This window comes from Myotis davidii, unplaced genomic scaffold (genome assembly GCF_000327345.1).
Source record: "Myotis davidii unplaced genomic scaffold, ASM32734v1 scaffold803, whole genome shotgun sequence".
NCBI lineage: Eukaryota > Metazoa > Chordata > Mammalia > Chiroptera > Vespertilionidae > Myotis > Myotis davidii.
In genome coordinates, this window is record NW_006295567.1 from 2,926,785 (window position 1) to 2,950,178 (window position 23,394).

General features: G+C 37.8%; 1 protein-coding gene across 1 annotated transcript in view; it reads left to right on the forward strand.

Moving 5' to 3' along the window:
* COL9A1 (collagen type IX alpha 1) overlaps positions 1–23,394 on the forward strand; it is a 125,145-nt gene that overhangs the window by 52,206 nt on the left and 49,545 nt on the right. Inside the window, 10 exon segments of the mRNA XM_015568161.1 lie at positions 7,079–7,132; positions 7,396–7,431; positions 9,699–9,722; positions 10,086–10,139; positions 11,408–11,461; positions 12,088–12,120; positions 12,832–12,888; positions 14,506–14,559; positions 19,360–19,413; positions 22,102–22,155. Coding sequence (XP_015423647.1) covers positions 7,079–7,132; positions 7,396–7,431; positions 9,699–9,722; positions 10,086–10,139; positions 11,408–11,461; positions 12,088–12,120; positions 12,832–12,888; positions 14,506–14,559; positions 19,360–19,413; positions 22,102–22,155 — 474 coding nt within the window.

The following is a 23,394-nucleotide window of genomic DNA, read 5'->3' on the forward strand; positions in this document are numbered from 1 at the left end:
AGGAAGGAGGAGGAAGGAGGAAGGGGGAGACTTAGTGCTGGGAGGCGGCAGACCTAGTTAGAACAGGACTGTGGCCCTGTATTCGCCTGGCTGACTTGGAGGCAGCAGCTTCCTGCAAAGAGGCCTGTGTGGTGAAGCTCCCGCATACCTCGAGGCTCTCTGGGGACTGTACGCAGCTCTGGCATTTCCAACTTTCAGAAAACAGCAGTGGTACCGGGTTCCTGGCTCAGACAGTCCATTCTCCGCTCACCTTCTGCACTCTCGGCCCCACTTGAGGGCACAAGGGGTGCTGGGGGAGATGGACGCCTTCTGGTCTCTGCTGGGGCTTCGCATGCTGTCTTTGCTCTTGTCCTTTTACTGCCACTCCCTAGATGAATTCAGAAAAAAAACCTCAGACAGGGAAAGGGGCAGAGAGAAAAAAGAAACTGGGGTGGAGGGGAGGGCCGGAAGTGCCTGGGGGTGTCTGGGGGTGGGGCAGGGGCAGGAGAATGGCCAGCACACATGGAATAGGAAATTCAAAACTAGTTCTCTCTCTTTCCATGGGGTTTTCTTCGATAAAAATATGCTGGCTAGGGTCGCTTGAAGAGAAACCAGCAACCCTTCCCCAGAATACCCATCTCCATACTCCCTTCCCCCATCTGCAGGAAACTCAGATACTGAGTTGTATGGTGAACCTAACCCCGAATAATATCTCTTCAGAGAAAGATTACTTCAGGACTGTCAGCTTCTCCCGTCTTTGGGCACTCGGCTCATGCTGACTGAGTTGCCAGTGCAGGCCAGTCCCGGGCTTTGTGACGGAGACACCAAGTGGAGAAGGAGATGGCACCTCTTCTCAGAGGACAGACAGTGGTGCAGCCCAGTTACCCAAGTTATCACTTTAGGTCGTTTCCCCAGACTAAAGACTTTCCTGACTCACAGAAAGCACCTGAAGACCTATGATTGCGATTTCCAAGAATGTTTGATTTGATTTTAAGACAAATCCTTCATTTTGAGAAAAGCAAAAATAGGAAGATTCCAAGTTAGTAAGATGTGCTTTCTTTCTCCAGATTATCACAAGGAGGACATGTGTCTGTGGTCTTTATGCTTTGGGAGATAGACTTTGTTTTACATTTCAAAGCCTCTAGTTTGAACTTCCTATGTATGTGGGCAAAGTGACAGTGTGTGAGGCCCCCAAGGACGAGTATTTGGAGAATGCAAACTGAATATCAAATTAATATTTGTATAATATACTAACACTCTGAATGACTTGAAATAGTCTCATAATAATAAAAAAGTCTAATACATATAAGACCACTAAAAAACTAGTAGCCCAATATAGGTTGGATTTATTTCTGCATTTCTTTGAAACTTTGATTTGACTTTTGTGTGAAAAGAAATTTTATGATTGAATTATGATTGTTATTGCTGTTAGTATTATCATTATTAACTTTTGTGGTAGTTGAAGCACCCGAAATCTTGTCTTGCTATTGAGTTGCAATAATCTCAGACAGAGGGCCAGACTTCTCTGTACCTTAGTTTTATGGTCTTATGTAGCATGCTCAACCAATTCTTTATTTTTTACCATAAGGTCAGGAAGACAATACCTAGTTTTGCTTTATAATTTTCCTACATAAATAGACATTTTGGATAAACAAATGGTAGTGCTTTAAAATCTTCAGAAGTAAATGTAAATAACAATTACAAGTATCTTTTTTCTGTGTCTATAATTGCAGGACCATAGTACAGAACAAACCAGATTCCAAAGTTAAAATGTAAGAGGAAGGCTTCCTAGTGCCTTCCTTTGTTCCCGGAAGGCCCTCAGGGAGAGTCTGATGAGGGCATTGAGTTAGTCTTCTGGGGGTGAGAAGGAAAGCAAGAGGAAAAGAGAAATGAAGAGGAAAAAAAGGAAGAAATCCATCTATGTGCCAGTATTTTAGGCATTTCCTGGAACTAAGCAAAATATTAACTATACTAATTTGCATTTTTCTCAAGCACCCTTGCAAACTTTATTTCCTTTAATTTTACAACAATCTGGAAAGCAGGTTTGGCGAATATTATTCTCCACAGATAAGGAAATTGAATAATTATGAGGACACTAGGTTCCTTAAGGACCTAGGGTTCTTTAGTGGCTAAGAAAGAAACCAGATTTCTTGATTTTTAGACTTACTCTTTTTCTAGATAGTTTTGCTTTATTCAGATACAAATGAGGTTCTTAAATAGGTGAATAATCAGAGAAAAAGAGTAACAGTGAATTTTTAGAATCTGAATTACTAATGAAAAATGATATGGATAATTCAGTGGATAATAAAAATAATTTATAATTGATATTTTGTTATTATTTATAAATATTTCTATGGTTCTTATTTACCACTTTTTGAAATGGAGCCACATGAGACTTAAAAGATTCTTAGCCAAAAATATTTCTTAATCCACCCTTTGTCTCATTTGATATTTTAAACAGATCTTTTACTCTACATTTTTTTCTTTACATTGAGAATAAAGAAATATCAATAACTAGGTCAGAGTTTGCTGTTTGTTTGTCCCTGGACATAGGGAAGTAGGAAAGCTTCAATAATGTTTTCGTGATAGGTGAACCTGAGTGTAGTTGTAGGACCGTAAACTGCCAATCTCTGTCTTCTGCTGTTTGGTTCATTGCAAAGTTGTATTTTTTTTAGCATTTAGTTAACATTACCACATGTTAACATTACCAGATGATGTTTAGAAGAATTTGAAAGGAACATGGTTAAAGGTAATTATCCTAAATTAAGTGGATTTTTAAAAATATATTTTATTGTTTTTTTTTTTTTACAGAGAGGAAGAGAGAGGGATAGAGGGTTAGAAACATTGATGAGAGAGAAACATTGATCAGCTGCCTCCTGCACACCCCCTACTGGGGATGTGCCTGCAACCAAGGTACATGCCCTTGACTGGAATTGAACCTAGGACCCTTCAGTCCGCAAGCTGACACTCTATCCACTGAGCCAAACCGGTTAGGGCTTAAGTGGATTTTTGACAGAAAAATAAAAAGTCATGGCAACTATTATGCCTGGAGTCCCCAGACCTGAGTCATTGGGATGCTGGAGGAAATATAATCAAGGGCTGATATTCCTTGTGCTTCCTGCCAAACAGCAGCAGGGAAGTTCAGAACATAGTCATCTTCACTGTCATCCTATACAGAACTTTATCTTTATATACATTCATATAAAAGCAATTCTTTCTGCCACTGGTAATATTGTTCTCTTTTATTTCTTTAATAAGTAAGAATTATTGCAAATTAAAATTGTGTGTGTGTGCATGTATGTGTGTAAATGTAAATGTGGGGGAAATATATATCTAACTGTTTTTAAAAAATATATTTTTATTGATTTCAGAGAGGAAGGGAGGAGAGAGATAGAAACATCAATGATGAGAGAGAATCATTGATCATCTGCCTCCTGCACGCCCCCCGGGATTGAGCCTGCAACACGGGCACATGCCTCTGACCAGAATCGAACCTGGGACCCTTCAGTCCATGGGCTGATACTTTCTCCACTGAGCCAAACCTGCTAGGCTTATATATAGAATCTTTTCCTTCCTGCTATGACTTTAAGTTATTTGCCCTTATAGACATGTAAAATTAGAGAAGTTGGAGCTTGGTTATAAGCTTGCACCCAAAGGACAACTATGTTATTATCTATCTTCTATATATATAAAAGGCTAAGTGACCAGGCGACTGGCCAGTAGGTATGATGCACACTGACCACCAGGGGGCAGACACTCTACACAGGAACTGCCGAGCGACAGCAACTTTGCAGAGTGCAGAGTGCCCTCTCGCACTCTGGGACCCCTCTGGGACCCCTCTGGGGATGTCCGAGAGCTGGTTTTGGCCGATTCCTGCAGGCCAGGCCAAGGGAGTCCACCTGCTGGAGGGACCCTGCTCACACCACAGACACCCTTCAAGCCCCACACCACCCCAGGTGCAGCCAGCCAGGGAGGGACCGCAGGAGGTTGGCTCCAGGGCATGTCTGGCCCATCTTGCCCAGTCCCACCCCGCCTGCCACCTTCTAATTAATTTCCTTTCAATGTGCACGGATCCATGCACCAGGCCTCTAGTCATTAATAATATTGCTAGAGACGTTCTTATAGGCACTATTTGCTGTGACATGCTCAGTGAACTCTGTAAAAAAGTATTTTATTTATTCTTCTAGCATACATCTATGATAGGAAGAATAATAATTAGAATTAATTATAGGAATTATAGTTAAACCATGCCCTTTCTACAGGAAAGAGGTTAGAACATACTCTGAATGTACACAACTATTGTCCCTGGGAGATGTTATATGTTTAGCACAGTGAGTTATTAAGAAATTATTCTGAAAAGTCAGTATAAGTAGAACTAGTAAGGCATCGAAGGAATGTGAGAGGTCTGTGAAGTACAGTGCCTGTGGTTAGGATCTGTATTTGTTTGCAGAACCTTTTCCCAGAGAGCAGGAGACATGCCTTCTGACTCATGTGAACCCTTCCCAGCATCTAGAGCAGGGCTGATGGTATAATAATGATGACAGTAAGAGTAGCTAACATTTATTCAGAGCCCACTCTGCCAGGCACTGGTGTAGGCACTTTGTGTGTTATATCCCGTTTAATCTTCAAAATTGCCACATGAGGTAGACATTATTATTACACCTATTTTACAGATTAGGACACCGAGGCACTATATAGTTAAGTAACTTGTGAATGGTCGCATAGCTAATAAGTGGCAGAGCTGGGATTTCAACAAAAATAAAGATGATGTGGAAGGGACAGGTGTAATATCCTCCCACCTACCAGGCTGACCTAAATTAATTGTACTCCATAGTCAGGTATTGGGTATGGATTTGATGCTCGAGGCAATGTTCTAGGATTGAATGGACACACAGCCCTTGTCCTCATGGAGTCTTTCTTTTTGCATTTCTAAAAATGTCAATTACAGCTCATGGAGTTTTGTGCCTTTCTACATGGCTATTTCATAACATTGTACACTGTAACATCTGACAACAGAATACATTTTCAGTTTAATTCAGAGAACTTCCTAGGGATAGACATCTTTATTAGGTCCTGTGGAGGATCCTAAGGAAGAAGTGACCAGGCGGCAACCTCCAGGTTATCCAACCCTTTACTTGGTTCTGCTTTATTATCGTGCAGCTGGAATTCTACCGTAAATAGAAGCCAGTGTCTTCTAATCTTATCAGTTATTCAAGGCACAGATTGAAGATGGTTAGTGGGCCGTGTGTGTGAAAATTGACCAGGATTGGACATATACACAAAGTGGGAATTAGAGGTTCCGTTAGTTAAATATGCCCCGAGGTTTAGAAAACCTATGTGCCATCTATGCTTCCAGGGAGGGTTCCGGATGTATGGTTTGTTTGCTGAAGTACAAAAGCCAACGTTCCGTTACCATAGGTGCTCAGCAACTAAGATATTGGGGCTTGTTCCCAGGTTAGCGTGTTGTAATTAGACGAGGGCAATTGAAAATAAGAGACAGCCTGTCAAAAATTCTTTTGTGTGGGTTTAATATATAGTTTTCTTCATTGGCATACTTCCAGTAATTAATATTTTCAACTCATTTTTTTCTACTTCCTTTTATTCACTCTATGGAGTTATGAGGGAAATTAATTAATGTAGAGAAATGTAAAAATGGTGACCAGTGAACAAACTTTCTCTATAAATTACATGAAAGCATTTTATTGATAATTATGTAGACTATGACAGATTAAAAATGGGATTTTGGTGATCCATTTTTAAGTAGGGCTTTTATAATTTCAAGAAATCCTTCCCACAATTAATATCACTTGAATATTTTTCAAAATCTTAATAATAGATAGGTTTTATAAGATATTTATGTAATCATGCATATATATATATGTACAAATCTGTGCATATATGAGGATACACATACATAAATTTATCTTTAGCAAGATATAATTTCCAGATTACATTATAAATGACATCTAAAAAAGTCAGAGTAAATAAAAAATTAAAAATATAAAAATGTATCTTCACCAAATATGGAAATTCAAATAACACATAGTGTTGTCTTGCTTTAATATCTATTTTATGTTGAGAATGACAATAAAATAAGTACTGGTAAAAAATGAGCATGCTTTGTAGACATGCTTTAACAACTGCTTTAGTATTAAATATGAGCGTTATAAAGTGTTTTATAGTAAGTGGCTTAAATTTTATATACATAGTTGCACACATGAAAATATATACTTAATTATAGCTATTTTTATTAAGGAAGATAATATAGAAACATTCATGCTCTCAAATGTTTCAACTTTAAAAGCTGATGTTCTTAAATAAGCAGTTATTGCTAGAACATGGCTAGAGGGCTTTAGTTTTTAATCCTCACTTGAGGATATTTTTTCCCCCCATTGATTTTCAGTAGGAAGGGAGAGAGAGAGAAATATCAATGTGAAAACACCAATGTGAGAGAAACACATCAATTGGTTGCCTCCTGCACAAGCCCAGGCCCTGGGCCAGGGAGGAGCCTGCAACTTAGGTACATGCCCTTAGCCGAATCGAACCTAGGACCCTCCATCCATTGAGCCAAATTGGCCAGGGCTAGAGGGCTTTATTTAGGTGGCTGCAAGGCAATAAGGAGATTGATTATTTTAAATTCCTATTGAAGAAACATTTTATTAATTCTCAAGACATTATTAGAGAGTTATAGAGACACATAGTGCTTTTATTTTATAAACGAAGTAAATGAGGTATTAAAACATGGATAAGTCACAGAGCCAAGACCTGTTGTTCCATCAGATTTAGCTATTAGAATACTGTAGGTGCTATGTTGCATTTTTTCAAAGCAATGGCAAAAAACATTAAGTTATTGAACGCTGTGATAAACAATGTAGCTAGCAGGAAGTTAGAATGTAATAACATTTATCAATATGAAGTAACTAACAGATGGCATGTTAAACATTACCTTTGAGTAAGAATATAGAAATATATTTTTATGAATATTTGCATTATACATAGGTAACCATTCTGTACATAATTAATAAATAAAATGACATTATCAGCTTGATGGTTTGACTAAGGATGCTATAACAGTTCGAATATCATCTTGCTTTGTTAGGGATTAACAGGACCTGATGGATCTCCTGGCTCTGTGGGACCAAGAGGACAAAAAGTAAGTTTGCCATCTGGTATTACTTGTTGGTTTTAATTAAATGCTGAAGTATAATTTGATTGTAATGACTGCAAATCAACTAACAGATAAGTTCTGAAGCAGCTCAAATACATGGTTCAACTAAAATTGTGTTTTAGCTGAATTAAATTAAATTAAAAACACCCAGGTGGAGTGTTTTAATGATTTTGATATTTATGCAGTTTGCATATTTACATATTTATGCTATAAAAAGCTAAGTACAATGAAGCTATTCTTATTTTTAGGGAGAACCTGGTGTGCCGGGATCCCGTGGATTTCCAGTAAGTGCATGTAAAGCAATACAATTGCAAGTCTATCTTTAGGTTAAATTTTGCCACTGTGGAAATTTTAAATGCAGTTTTCTACATAATATACATTACAAAAAACATGATGACTTACCTGGCATGGTAAGTATTCTGAATATGAGTGGAAACACCTTAGAGAAATGTGAATGTGCAGTAAAATACATACGTTTGTTTGCAGGTGGTATTTCCCAATGGAAAACTACCCCTCTGTCCTCATTGATAGAAAACATTTCTTGCTTAACATCGAAGTATTAAGTGAATAACCCATGGCATCACACTACTTTCTTCATAGCTGGTTTTTATCTCTTACTAGAGGCCCAATGCATGAAATTTTTGCAAGAGTAGGCCTTCCTTCCCCTGGCTGCCGGCACTGGCTTCCTCCCGGCTGCTGGTACCCGGGACCCAGGCTTCCCTCGCAGAGGACAGCCTGCCGGCCAGTGGCCTGGGTCTCCCTCTGCAGGGAAATCATGGGGCAATGGCTGGGCCCCCAACCAATCACATCGCACCCGCCTTGGCTGGCCTGGCACCAGTGGGTGTCATAGTGTTGTCCTGAATGGTCATCTGGATGGTCGTCCAGATGGTCATCCGGTTGGTCATCTGGATGGTTGTTCTGCTATTCGGCTGTTTGGTCGATTTGCATATTATGCTTTTATTATATAGGGTGAAATACCAGCCATCAGATATTCTCACCGGCCTGATTCCCTCTCTATCTTTTCCTACATTGCACAATCTGGCAGATTTGCATTATTTCTATTTATAAGAGGAATAAGTTCTCAGGCTGCTTTTCCTTTATATTTTGCTCTTCATTCCTCTTTTGTTTTTGTCATTAATCTATATTTTTCCTCCTTGTTTTTTATTTGCACTGTTTTCTTTGCCATATTTCAGCAAGTGTCAGCTCTTCCAGTAAAACCTATTTTCAGAAGTGACTAGCTCACTGGTCTTCCTCCCATATTTTTCAACCAAGAGTGCAACATCTTTTAGTGATGCCTTTAAAATATTTAGTGAAATTTATCAATCACCTAGGTCTCCGATAATGAAATAACTTATTGATTACTTTGGTATTTTAAAGCATAACACATTCCCCAAAATTGATCCACATATTAAAATGTTCAAGTAGGAGCAATTTTTCAAAGAATGCCTTGAAAAAGTTCCACTTATCATTAAACATACTGCTCGTGTGAAATTATTTTTTATTTTGGCTGCCTAAATAATTAGAAATAATAGTATCACTATCAGAGGGTATATATTGATACCATTGGATGCTTCATATATGGATTTTTTTAGAAAAGGAAGTCTAGGATGAAAAGCTAACATGAATATGGTATCAGATAGAGATAGCTGTGATAAAAGTGATTCAAGCCCGTGTAGGCGAGAAAAGAGTTATGAGGAACCCCAAGAGAGGAAAGGTGAACCTGGAAAGCAAAGAGAGAAAATAAGGGATTTTAGGCAGCTGATGTGCAGTTTATTAATAAAGTTCAACGAGCATATAGTTAGGGTTTATTATATACTAAGCCTTGTGCTAGGAATTGAGGCTTGGAGGATGAATATGATGTGGCTTCAACCCCTAATTTTACACAGTTTGGTGTTGCTAAAGAGATATAAAGTGTAAAGGAGAGGGGGATGGAATGCTAGTTTTAAAATCAAATGCAGCCTATTAAATTAGGATCCCATCATAGGTCATTTCAGGAGTGGCACCATTTTACTTTCAATATCTACTGGATTTGGTGTCTGGGAATAGAGTCCTGCCTGTCAAAGAGTGTGTGTTTGGACCCTTTTTCCTCCCTTGCCTCCCTGTGCTGAATATTTGCCTGGGGGAACATCCAAACGTCACATTATAAATTATAAAACATTACACTGTGTTGCTTTTAATGTAGGTTTCGTATAAAACATGACAAATGAAAAGCTCTTTAAACTGTCAGGTTGTGATGTGTCTCTTTGTGAGTGATGGTAAGTTCTCTTGAGGGCAAGCTTGGGTGACTTCTTTACTCTGATTTTCTTTAAAAAATTTGGAAAGAAATATTACTGGTTAGCTTAGACATCAGAGGAGCTGGCACAAGCTTCCACTTCCTTTAGAAGCAGAGCCATGTTTGTTTTTCTTTATCCAGTGCTTTCTTTAGAATGAGCATCATATATTTATTTAGTGATAGAGTTTATAATTTATTTTTGAACTGGGTTAGGCCTGTGTCTGTCTTTATACTAACTATAAATCACACATCATTGTAATTTTTATTTTGATCTTTTAGGGCCGTGGTATTCCTGGGCCCCCTGTGAGTATCATCTTTTGGTTTATTTTTACATAGTCTATAAAAATGGCCTAGTTCTCAGATCTCAACCTTACTCTCCAACTAACATTCTACCTACTGGTGTTCATAGTGGCCCACCCACATGATCTTAGGTGGCTACTATGACAGCACCTCTATTATGCTAAACAAAATACTTTATTAACTTGAGAAATTTCTGTTCTACTTTAAGTAATTGAAATTTGGTAGGATGGCTTACTGTTTCACTAGAAACCAAAGCTAGCACAGGCACATAATTCGAAGTCAGTTGTTTATCATACTGGATGTCAATTGTGCTGGATTGTTAAAATATGCACCAATGACCATGTCCCTTTAATTTGTTGTCTTCAGGGTCCTCCTGGGGGAGCAGGTCTTCCTGGAGAGCTTGGCCGTGTTGGACCAATTGTGAGTACTACAACATCTTTTGATAGACATTTGCTGATTTAAAAGATGATGTTACTAGGGAAGGCAAATTACCCAAACTGTATATTATTCCCTGGCACATCCAAAAAAATGACAGATGAATTTCATTCAGTTCATAATATTGATGGGGACCAAAGATAATAATGCTACCTTGTTTTTTTACAGTGATTTAAAATTTTCCCCAAAGTTTTCAGCTAAAATTTTCTTCCCAACTTTCAGCATAAGTGATCAAGTCAGGAAGTTGTCACCTCTATTTTACAGACTCAGCTAGGATTAAGGCCCAATGTTTTTTCATGAAATGATAAGTGAATAGGCTACAATCATTACCACGGGTATTTATGTCAGGGCTGTTACAGTCTAATCAAATTAACAGAACAGCTTTAGGCAATAAAGGGCTGAACTTCATAGAAGAAATTACTGGTCATAAGTGTTTGATGTTAATATTCAATACATATTTTAAATATGAAATACTGATGTTATGTAAACTCCTTGAGAGTAGGAAATCACTCTCAAAGTGTGATTATATGCCTTTCTTGTTTACTGTTTGAAAAATTTACTTACTGAACAACTGAATAAATATGAAATGAGTATACTAGTAAAGTTAAATTAAATCTAAGATGCTTTTGACTTCTTACAGTAGAAGATTATGAAGGAAAACAGATGCCAGGAGTAAACTCTGGATATTAAGACTAATTGGAATCCATTTTCCCTGAGTGGCTTGTTTGAATTTAGCCACATTTGATCTTCTGTCTCAATGGCAAGAGAGTGCAGTGACAGAGCAAGTGATGGCTGTGGGTGACCAGCACCAGGGAGAGTCTGGCTTTGCAGAGATTAACCTTCCATTTCATGCTTCAGGCTGGGTGCAGGCCTTCTTTTGCTGCCATTAGATGGATGGCACTAGCAGTATTGTCTGTTCAGTTCCTCTGCAAATCAGCTAGAAAAATACGTAGTGTTTCCAGTTTGTTTCCGGAATAGAGAAAGTGATCATTCTATAGAAAATTGTCTTTTCTTCCCCCGCAAGTCTTCCTCTGCCCTGTTTTATTATGTTGGTGAGATTGGAACCCCTTTATTCTTCTGGTTTTGTGGAGCTGATTGGATTATGGGCAACCCATTGATTTTGGTGACAGGTTTATGCATGGCTGAGCTCTGCAGGGGTTTCTAGTAATATCATTCTCTCATGCCTCACCAGTTTTCTGCACTGTGTTTTGACATGTATGTAACCACTGTGTCACAATTTTCAAATAACTTAGGGTGACCCTGGGAAAAGAGGACCACCTGGCCCCCCTGGACCTCCAGGACCCAGTGTAAGTTATCTGCAGCTTAAATTTCTCTGTGACTGAAATTCGGGATTAAAGAAATCTAAGAACCAAAAATGGAAGTACCTGTTAATTAGTCATTGCCCTAAAATTCCAAAATAGCTACCAACCTTTTGCACCAATTCAGAACACTGTTCTTTTTAGGCAAGAAAAGTAGAGGAATTACAATAATTTTAAACGTGGTTTTCACAGGGAATGGCTTACTCATTATATTTGAAGTCTTTTGATGTTTGTGATTCTCAAATGTTCAGGATTTGGACATATGAAAGAACATTTTCAAATGAACTAATTTTTGCAAAGGATTTACACAGTAAGCAATTAAAAAATAGAAGCTCAAGTAGGAGATAATCCATATTTTGAGTTTATGATTCCAAGTTCCCCATATTCCCTATTCCTCTCATTTCATCTCCTTTCAATCCCCTGAAAGAAATAATCTATGCAATTTAGGGTTCTCCAAAAGATATACACCCACGAGGCAAGTTTTTAGAATCGTATATGCTCTTTGTTCCTTATATTTTTATTGAACAACTATATTTTGTCTAGTGAACTTTCCATTATTAGTAGGTTTAAGTATATTTAGGTATATTCTTAACTCTAACATTTTGTTACTTTAGGGAACAATTGGCTTTCATGATGGAGATCCGTTGGTAAGATGTTTTCCTCTGAACAAAATAGTTTGAAGTCAAAGACCATGCAATCTTCAGATGAATTCTCTTTAAACTTATCTCACTGGAACATGTTGTATTTCTGTGCTTTACCCCGATGACAGTGCAAGCTGTAGCATTAGTGGACTGGTAGCTTGTATACACTCAGACTGTAACTGTTCTTCATTATAGAAATATCTTTGTTTTCCTATAATCTTTTTACTTTATGTCTAAGGCATTTCCCCCCCACCAGATCACCCCCATTTTAAAAGATAGAAGTCAAAGACTTGTGTTACTTATAGACTAATTTGCAAATGATGTTGGTGAACTGCACTAAATGCAATTTTGGCACATTTGATGAGGGGATGTGACCCTCAGGCTAGAGCTAGTCCAGTGGAAGGGGGAGGGGAAAAGGATCGAGTCATGGTATTATGGGTTATCTGAAAACATTTTAAAAAATAAATGAAATCTTAAATAAGCTTGGAAAATATTAGCATTTATTAAATCTGTATGGTGGATACATGGGGGAAAGGGTTTGCTACATTCTCTGTACTTTTCTGATTAAAAATGAAATAATAAAAAAGGAATGGGTTATTCCAAGTTATTTAATGAATTGCACTGGGGTTCTGTGGCTGGAATTCCTAAAAAAAATACCATTTTGCCACAAAGCGGGAACTCTAGTTTATGCATTGTCTGTCTCTGTCTCTCCGGCAGTGTCCCAATGCCTGCCCACCAGGTCGCTCAGGATACCCAGGCATTCCCGGCATGAGGGTGAGAGAGTAATTTCAGTGTTTTATTTTCAAGAGTGTTATCCATAGAAAAAATAGAGCCTTTCCTTTAAGCACTGGCGCACAGACCCCACTTGATGGGTCAGGCAAGGCTGTGTTTGCTCATTCTGTGGCTCAGTCTGTGTCCTTATTCATCCTAGAAATTCAAAATCAGGGCGTTTGTTGTTTAGGGAAGAAACACTAATATTGTATTTCTTTGACTAAGACACTTTAGACACCAAATTAAAATTTAGAAGTTTGCCTTCTATGGATGGTGAGGGGAATTGTGCACATCATGTAGTTGAAACTATTTTAGTTTGAAAAAAGAAAAAAAGAAAGAAAAACAGAAAAATAGGCAAGAAAAGGGACATTCCAAAAGCATTTTTCTCTCACTCTGCCATTATAATTCAAATTTTCCATTAAAAAATAAAAAGACAAAACCAAATACTACGGTCATTTGGTTTTCTATCTCTGGTCTATGAGTCTGAAGTGATTTTGAAAAATGGCAGACCAATGGAGTTCTGCTATGATCTGAAATGCCCCCAGGCACTGGTTTTCCAATTATGGTTTTCTCTAAGTTTACTTTTGGTGGATTCCCACAGCTGCCTGGATCGGTGTCTTATTACTTACAAAGGCCTGCACTCTGGGAACAAGAAAGGCTCTGAGAGTGAAAGCTCTGATACACTTACTGCTGGAATGTTCATTTCATACTTGCCTCATGTAACTGCCCAGAGCACATGCATGCGTAGAACAGCTGTCCTAACAAGAAAAGATGGGGATCTTTCCTCATGCTATGCAGCCCTCACTGATGGCTTTTTAGAGATTTCCTTTTGCATTTAAAATTGTGTATTAGAAGAGGCGGAGAGTTGTGCATCTAGGGAAGTCCACACTTTTTTTCTTAATTTCAGAGGTGGGGGGGGGGAAGATAGAGGGAGGAGAGAGAGAGAGAGGAAATATCAATGATGAGAGAGAATCTTTGATCGGCTGCCTACTCCACAACCTCACTTGGGATTGAGTCTGAAACATGGGCCTGTGCCAGGAATCGAACTGTGACCTCCTGGTTCATAGGTCGATGCTCCACCACTGAGCTACACTGGATGGAAGTCCACTTCTTATACCAGCTCTTCTTCACCTCCAGGAAGGAGATGGGTATGGAAGAGGCAGAAGGGTTTTCAGAGTAGCCTCCAGAGAGCATAGGACCCCAGTTGAGTTGGATCAGAGCTGTCACATTGGAAAGTAACTTAACTGGGAAAGACAATACTCGTAACCCAACTGTGAGAGAAAGTTTGGGAAGGAGGGATCTAGGGGTCTATAGTCATTGAACCATGTTGCTGAACCAGGTTATGGAGCTTTTGTTACTCTAGAACAGTGTTTTTCTATTGACTAAGACTGATACTTACCATATGTAGCAGCCATGTAATACATGTGGCATTACTGAGATCATTTAAGGTAGTTACACAACCTTTTTCTTAACAGCACATTGACACAGATATGGGGAAGCAAGATCACTTAATGAGCCTTCTGACCACTTTCTGTGCCAATCCCAGTACAAGTATTCTTTTTATTTGTTTGTTGGTTTATTTTATTTATTTGTTTGTTTATTTATTTTTGCATTTGTTAGGGACATAAAGGAGCTAAAGGAGAAATTGGTGAACCTGGAAGACAAGGCCACAAGGTAAGGAAAATGAGTATTTAGTGGGTAAATTGTAATTTGGAGGTAGTGACCATTTTATTATAAGGAATTATAAGGAATGTTAAAGTGTGATAGTTTATCTCTTCTTTTCAAGTGATAATTGACAAGTTCTCAGTAGATGTATCAATAGTCTGGCTAAGCATAATATTCTAATGTTGTTCAATTTTAAAAAGCAAAGAAAGCCAGATACTTTTCATTCTTTCCTGTATTGCTACCTCTTGGTTTTTCTTTTCAAATCAATCACACTCAGCTTTTTTTCTTGATGTTTTTAATAGTCAAACGTTATTCAGCTAGTTTTTGCACTCCACTGCACAAAATTTTATTACAAGTGTTGTTGAGACTATCAAACAGAGAAGTTGGTTTGATACTTCTCATCTTAAGTTCTGCAATAATTTATCTATTTTTTACCTTATTTTTTATTTCATATATATATATTTTATTGATTTCAGAGAAGATGGGAGAGAGATAGATAGAAACAACAATAATGAGAAGGAATCATTGATTGGCTGCCTTCCACATGCCCCCGCCCTCCCCTACTGGGGGGAATCTAGCCTGAAATCCGGGACCCTTTAGTCTGCAGGCTGACTCTCTATCCACTGAGCAAACCGGCTAGGGCTATTTTTTACCTTATTTTACTATAATTCAGATTTTAACTCATCTGAAAGTTAGCAATAGCAGTTATGTTATTATCTGGATAAAAACATGGAACCCACAGCACAACTTACATTGGGGCTGGCATGCTCTGCCTAAAAATTTAGGCTAAAATTTAAAGCAAAGGGGCTTATTTGCCCTTTTATTATCCACTAGTGTAAATCTCCTTTAAGAGTCTAAGTTGCCGAAACCGGTTTGGCTCAGTGGATAGAGCATCGGCCTGCGGACTGAAGGGGCCCGGGGTCGATTCCGGTCAAGGGCATGTACCTGGGTTGCGGGCACATCCCCAGTGGGGGGTGTGCAGGAGGCAGCTGATCGATGTTTCTCTCTCATCGATGTTTCTAACTATCTCTCTCCCTTTCTCTCTGTAAAAAATCAATAAAATATATTTAAAAAAAAAAGAGTCTAAGTATTTGACTTTCTGTATAGTAGAATTTTTGTCTCTGTTAGTTCTATAATATTTTCTAAAGTCAAACTGTTATTTTTAATGCAGGTTCTCTAGACTTTGTTGACTATGTCCTTCTATATTTTTATTGGGTAATGGCAAAGGATTAGTCCTTTGTTTGGATGTTAAGAGCTAGAGAGACAATTTATTAGTATCTTCAGGAATTAATATCCTTGAACTCCTTGAAAATAAGAGTCTGTTGAACAACCTCAGGTAATCGGGATAAATAAGCCAATTTTCTGTACCTTATTACAGTTTGGACACTTATTTTAAAAATATTTTATTACTTAGGCTTTGACTAATTAAGGTATTTTATTTTTATGGATTATCACAGCTGGGTTCTTAATGTCTAATTGTGGAAAATATAAGAAAATGAGTACTCTGCATGCCCATTTCTCTATGGGATGTTAAAATCATAATTTCAACAAATATTTATTACGTACTTGCTATGTGCCAGGGTTTATTCTGTCTGCTAGGGTCATAGAAGTAAAAAAATATGTCCAATCACAAAGTTCTGGCTAAATTAGGTATGACATAGCCATATAATAGAATATTATCTAAGCACAAAAAAATAGTGTGTATGAACATTAAATTGCTCCAAAAGATATTCATAAGGTAATACTCATAATAAAGCAGATGTAGATCTCTGGTATTTTTGTTGCCATGCATCCCTTCCTTCTTCTTTTAGTGACTCCATTTCTCTGGGAAAATTCTAATCCCCAATCCCATGGGCCTTGGGACTGGAGTTGTCAATCAGAATATCTCTCTACTCTCCCTATGAAACCAGTAATTTTGATACCTATGCAAGTTAGTTATTTGAACCCTCAAGTTTGGTTTGGCCTTCAGTGAGCAAGCTTCAGATTGTTTTGGTGTGTGAGGGTCAAAATTGGCCAAAATTTTCATTGGAATTGTTGAAAACTCCTCTAATTTATACACTTTTGTGTTACTTAAAACTTTCAGTGGTGTCTTTGAAAATTGACATATGAAAATAGGATGACAATTGCTCATTGAAGAATGAGCCTCAAAAGGGCTAATAGAATCATGTAACTGTAAACAGAGAGTAGAATGAAGAATTGAGACTAGGGGCCTGGAGCTTGAATTCAGTTTCACGAGGCTGCCTTGAATTTACTCAACAAATTAAAGATTTTAAAAATTGTTTAAGAATATTGGACTGAATAGTCAAAATTTTTTCAGTGAAATGATATTAAATTTCTACTTCTAAATTTGCCATTAACTTTGTGGTTATTGATTAGTTGTGTGCTATTCTTCTGCTGGTAAATATTTAAATCAACTACATTACTCCAAGGTTTATCAAAAATCCATGGGAAATACCCCAAACCCTGTTAATGAAAACTTGCTATGAACATATCAATCACTGTTGTTTTTGTAGTTAGTTAGGGAAAGTCAAGCAGTATTGAAATATACCCATCTGTTGATTATCCACTCTATGAACCAGCTAATTCACTAGCTTTACTATTGGGACTTCCTTTTCCTGCTGTCAATCATATATTCTTATGGAATATAATCCTATCTAATAAAGAGGGAATATGCTAATTGACCCTCACACCATTGCAGGTGGCACCCACAGCCAATAAGGAGGGAATATGCTAATTGAATGCCCTGCCCTCAAAGATGGCAGCACCCACAGCCAATAAGGAGGGAATATGGTAACTGACTGCCACGCCCTCAAAGATGACAGTGCCCACAGCCAATAAGGAGGGAATATGCTAATTGACTGCCATGCCCTCAAAGATGGCAGTGCCACAGCCACAAGATGGTGGTGCCCAGTCCCCTCATCCTCAGATGGTGGCTGCCCAGCCGCCCAGGACCGCCTGAGGCTCAGGTAACCAGGGCCGGCCAAGACTTGCACTGCTGGCAGTGGCAGCAGCAGAGGTGTGATGGGGCATTGCCTTCCCTGATTGCCGGGTCGCCTCCCACTCCTGAGGGCTCCCAGACTGTGAGAAGGGGAAGGCCAGGCTGAGGTCTCTAGTCTAAATATAATAATGATACTAAAATTACTATGTAAGATTCTCTTAACTCATTAAAAAATCAAGTATAAGTGATTTAGGTATATACTAATTCTTTGCATAATATGTCCAAGTTTTCTGTTAATATTTCTGTTAAATTTTTTTGTATTTTCTTGTGTGTGTGTGTGTGTAAATATAAGGTACAGTATGTGGAGCAAGAACATTGTGAATAGAAACATGAAATAAAGAACAATAGAAATGGATTTTTATCTAATATTATTTACATAATATTAAAAATGAAGAATTTTTCTCATCATTAATTTAATAATTTATGATATCCATTACCAAAGTAATGTAGGGAAGTATACTTATTGTATAAAATAAAACTTTTCCCCCTGGAGTCAATAAAGTAATCTTTCTGTAAGAAACAGCAGTTGGATTTTCTTTTAGAATATATTAACATTTAAAAGTGCACAAGAGGTTATAAAATTAATATTTAAAATTCAAAACAATAATTAGTTAGAAAACATAATGGAAGAAGACTCCATTGATAATAGCTACCAAGACTAATATGAAGAAAAGAGCAACATTTTATAGATGGAAAGAAAGAGAATTGGCTAAATAGGAAGATAAACTGAGTTCCAATATAGAAAGAGTCAATATTGTAAAGATTTCAATTTCCTACATATTAATCTATTAATTTAATGCAATCCTAATATGAAGCAAGTAGTATTTTTGTGAAGATTTGCCCAACAATTTCTAAAGTTCATCTGGAAGAGTACACATTTAGGAAAACTGAAAAATAAGAGTAACTATAAGCAAAAATAAAGGTAAATGAATTCTCTCTACCTGAGATTGAAGTGTGTTATAAAATTTCAATAATTAAAATGCTGTGGTATTGACAACATCATACAACAGATCAGTATAGCAGAATAGGAAGCCTATAACCAAGTATATTTAACAATTTAGTATATATTAAAGATGAATTAGCCAACGTGTGTGGAGAGAATGCTCTAGTCAATAAGTGGTATTAGAGCAAGTGGCCCATTACCAGGAAAAAGATAGATAGATTTATACCTTATATTTTACATCAAAATAAATTACTGATAAAGATTTCTATTATAAAATTACTAGGTGAAATATGTGGGTGAAATACTTATATTTTGGGGGTGGAGAAAGTTTTTTTTACCACTGACATCAAAGGTATAAGCCATGAAAAGAAAGACTGATTTAAATACATTAAAAATTTGTATATGGTATCAAAATGATAATAAGAAAAGTTAAAAATAAAAATCATAATTAAATAATATTGTAGTTTATGGAAAAGTTTGCACAGTGTGATCTAATTTTTTTAGTAATATCCCCCCAACACATGCACATTTGAAGTATACATGCATACATGTTCTCGCTCTGTCTCTCTGTCTCCCTCCCCTCTCCCTCTCTTTTCCTCCTGCCCTCCTTTCTTTATAAAAGCATCCAAAAAGTTACTGGTATTTATAGTTGAAAGGTGAAATTTGGGTGGCTTTATTTGTATACTTCTTTGTATTTTCTTAATGTTTTATAATTAATGTGGATTACTCATGTAAAATAATGTTTTAAGGCATAGTAGAGTAAGTCAGGGGATGCCTAGTAAATTTAAAGTATGCCGATTTAGATCAAGCCTATTTCTATGCTCATTTGCTAGAATAATAGCAGGTGTGCTTTTCGGTTGCTTTTTAGGGTGAAGAAGGTGACCAGGGAGAACCAGGAGAAGTCGGAGCTCAAGGACCTCCAGTAAAGTATTTTTAAAAAATTTAACTAGGACATGCGAATATTCTTTTTAGGATATTTGGAATATTTTCTATTTGGCATTTGGATTAATAGTATTACATTAATATCATATTCTCTATTTTTTTGCCAAGCCAGTCTTAGGAAATTATTTTTTTTTTCAAAATAGGAAAGATCCCCATTGTATATTCAAGCACCATTTTAACAAGAAAATTGTACATATAGCTACCTACATATGTTCATTTACTAAAGTTCAGGGCTAGGCAATATGAAAAAAATATTGAACATAGAGGATGATATATATTTTCTGTGTTCCATGGTACTATTTATTACATAATATAATGAGAAAATTTTGTGTATCCTGAATATTCAGCAGGTATATCATCTGGATTTAATGTATCTTATCCCAGCATGCAATTATTTTAATTAGAACATTCTCCTCGCCCCCCCCCCCTCCCCAATCCTCACCTGAGGACATGCTTAGAGAGAAAAGAGAGAGAGAGAGAGAGAGAGAGAGAGAGAGAGAGAGAGAGAGATTGCCTTCCCTATGCTCCCTAACTAGGGATCAAACCTAAAACCTGGGTATGTGCTCAACTAGGAATGGAACTAGCAACCTTTTGGTGCACAGGATGACACTCAACCAACTGAGCCACACTCCGACTGGGCTAATTAGAACATCCTTAATTGCTTGTATTCATATCTTTTAATAAAAAGTTGATCCCTTGTGCTTTGGCAAATTGCTGCAATAATATGCACAGTGAGGAAATTGGAGCTATCAGCATACTTCATTTACAAATGTTTGTTAAATCGGAATTTACATTACTTTCATATATGAAAATGGAATTGTGCCACTTTTTGGTCACAATGAGTAATAACAATTATGGAAATAATAATTTCAAGATATACACTGTACATTGTAGCTAGCTAGAACAGGCTAGGTCTTGTTCTCAGAAACTAAAGAGTTAAGAAGAACAAACACGGGGCCACCCTTTATGCCCTTCCTCTGTTCTCCCTGCACAACTGGCTTTTATAAAGGGTGCAGGGAGCGTGCAGATTAGTGCTTACCAGAGCTGACGGGAAATCAAGCTAAAGGAAACGAGTCAGAGAATCTGTAAGAAATAGACTCTGCTTTTAAGCCATGTGAAAACTTTAAGAAAATCTGAGGAGTCCAAGGGTGTTTGTTCCAGAAGCTTGCCTTCCTCTAGCCTTGATATGAAATACTATTTTGTGAGTGGAAAAGAGAGATAAATAGTGTGAGAGACTTATGCTTTATTTTTTACCTGATGAAAATTTGATAGGTCTTAAAAAAGTTAAATAAAATACCATTCCCAAAGATGCTATGAACAGGATTTTGCAAGGAGCATTTAAAAAAGTGCTCATGGATTAAGGATCTCTGTTGGGTGCTTCATGGCTCAAGTGGTCCATCGGGGCTATCATTAGTGCTCACTAACCTTCTGGGGTTTGGGAGTGGATATGTAAAGATGTTTTTGTAAAAGTACAGATTTTCACTTTTTAAGCATGTCTCTATAAAGTTATGTACAGATTTAAAAAAAATACATTTTGGAACATTTATAAACAAGCTCTGCCCTTCAAAGTAGTCACCCTGAGGGATGATACATGGCATGGTCATGACATCACTATGACTCAAAATTACCTTTGAAAAGAACAATTTTAATTTGTTATGGCCACATCTCACATTATATCCTAAGTGGATATCCTAAGCTGGATCAGCCTGCATTTTTGTATTTCAGGTCAATCCTAACTGATCTACATAGACTTTGTGACTGACCTGGATGCAGAGTTGGCCATGGAATTGCCCCATTTTCTGCATGTGAGAGCACAAGGGGAATAACTGGCCTTGAGCTACTTTATCTTAAGCCAGTTACAGTGGACAGTCAGCAAGTTGTTCAGAAGTAGCTACCCTACTTCTTGCTGAAGCATCTACCCACTGTTGCTCCCTGGGGATTATGCTCACTCTTTACAGGATTCATTTTTGGGGCCTCCTGCTCTGGGATCAGAGAACCAAGAGGTAACATTTTAGTAGTGAAAGGGATACCAGAAATCACACTCCACACCCTCATTTTTAGGATTACCTATTCCAGTGCTTAAGATTGGGTGAGATGGGTTTCTACTGGACCAAACTGGAATTCAGAACGCACTTATCGTGGAAATGGGTTAATGAATAGTGACTATACGTGGCTAATGGAGACTCGAGCAGCTGCATTTATAGGTCATAAGCTTTAGTGGGTTAGCTTGGGAACCTACTTGCCTTTGATGGCATATAGTGGGGAGAATAAATTATCCCAAGGTCTAAACTCAGAACCATGTTACACGTAACCATGTTACAAACCATGAAGGAGGTGAGATTGGCAGTGTATTCTGTATATATTAACAGCTAAGCCATATGCATTACCATAATTCTCTTGTGCCAGTGATAGTTACTTTTTTGTCATCAGTAATTGTTCGAACTCCAGGGTGTGTAAATCTTCAACATTTTAAACAAGGATTTACCATCAGAAGAATTCTCCTTGGATTTTTCTTTCTAAACTAGAAAAGTTCATCTATATGTTGTCACTATTTGTTAATGTTATCTTATGTTGTGATAACATCCTTCTTCTGGATCAGTTTTTATGATGAGATAAATGAGTGTGTGCTTCAACTACAATAATTCACTTTTCTTTTTTACATTTCTAGGGCTCTCAAGGACTGAGAGGCATCACTGGCATAGTTGGGGAAAAGGGAGAAAAAGTAAGAATATGATGATTATCTATATATATAAAAGCCTAATAAGCAAATTGTCCCCTTGGGAGTTCGGCCAGGAGACCAGGAGTTCGATTGCTTACTATGATGTGTGCTGAACACCAGGGGGCAGCGCGGAATGAAGGAAGGCCCGGGCCAGCAGCCAGGAAAGGGAGGCCCTGGCTGGCAGCCAGAAGAAAGGCCCCACCTGGTAGCTGAAGGCCCCAATCGACCCTGATTGCCAGCCAGGTCTAGGGACTATACCTGTGCATGAATTTATAATATAAAAGTGTATAAATGTTTAAATTTTTGGCCATTTAAAAATATCTTATCTTCAACATCACGTTTTTAATTATTATTTTTAAAATATATTTTTATTGATTTCAGGGTGAAAGGGAGAGGGAGAGATAGAAACATGAATGATGAGAGAGAATCATTGATTAGCTGCCTCCTGCACATACCCTACTAGAGATCGAGCCCGCAACCCGGGGATGTGCCCTGATTGGGAATTTAACTGGGACTTCTTGGATCCTATGTTGATGCTCAACCAATGAGGCACACCAGCTGGCCACTTTTTATTTTTTGTTTGGTGCTTTGTAGATGTTTGGTTAGAGTTTCACATTTCTGTTTATCACTTAGCTGATAAAAATGAGTAGAATGCATAATACTTGTCATATATTTTATATTTTAAATAGGCAAATAGCAATAAAGAGGGCCATTATATTTTACCTCTTTATCATTAACTAGAGGCCCGGTGCACAAAAATTTGTGCACTGGAGGGGGATCCCTCAGCCCAGCTTGCCCCCTATCACATACTGGAAGCCCTCAGGGATGTTCTACTCCCTGCTCCCCTTGGGGAGCGGGCCTAAGCCACAGTCTGGCCTCCCTTTGTGGGAGGTGACCCAGCTGATCAGGGGAAGGCACCAGCCCCATCACCCCACTGTTGCAGCCACTGCCAGCCACTGCAGCCTCCAAGGTGTTTTCATCAACACAGACTCCAGTCCCTTCAACATGAAAAAATGACAACTTTCTTTAGGCATTTTCAAGATGTGTCTTTCATAGGATATGACATTTCTTTTTTTTATTTTTTAATTTTTTTTTTTTGTTTTTTTTTAATAGCATAATATGCTAATTAGACCAGACGACCTTCTGGACAAAGCCGGGGCTGCAAGGAAAGACTGGGTCCCAGGTGCCATAGGGAAGCCGGTGCCAGCAGCCAGGGGAAGGAAGGCCTACTCTTGCATGATT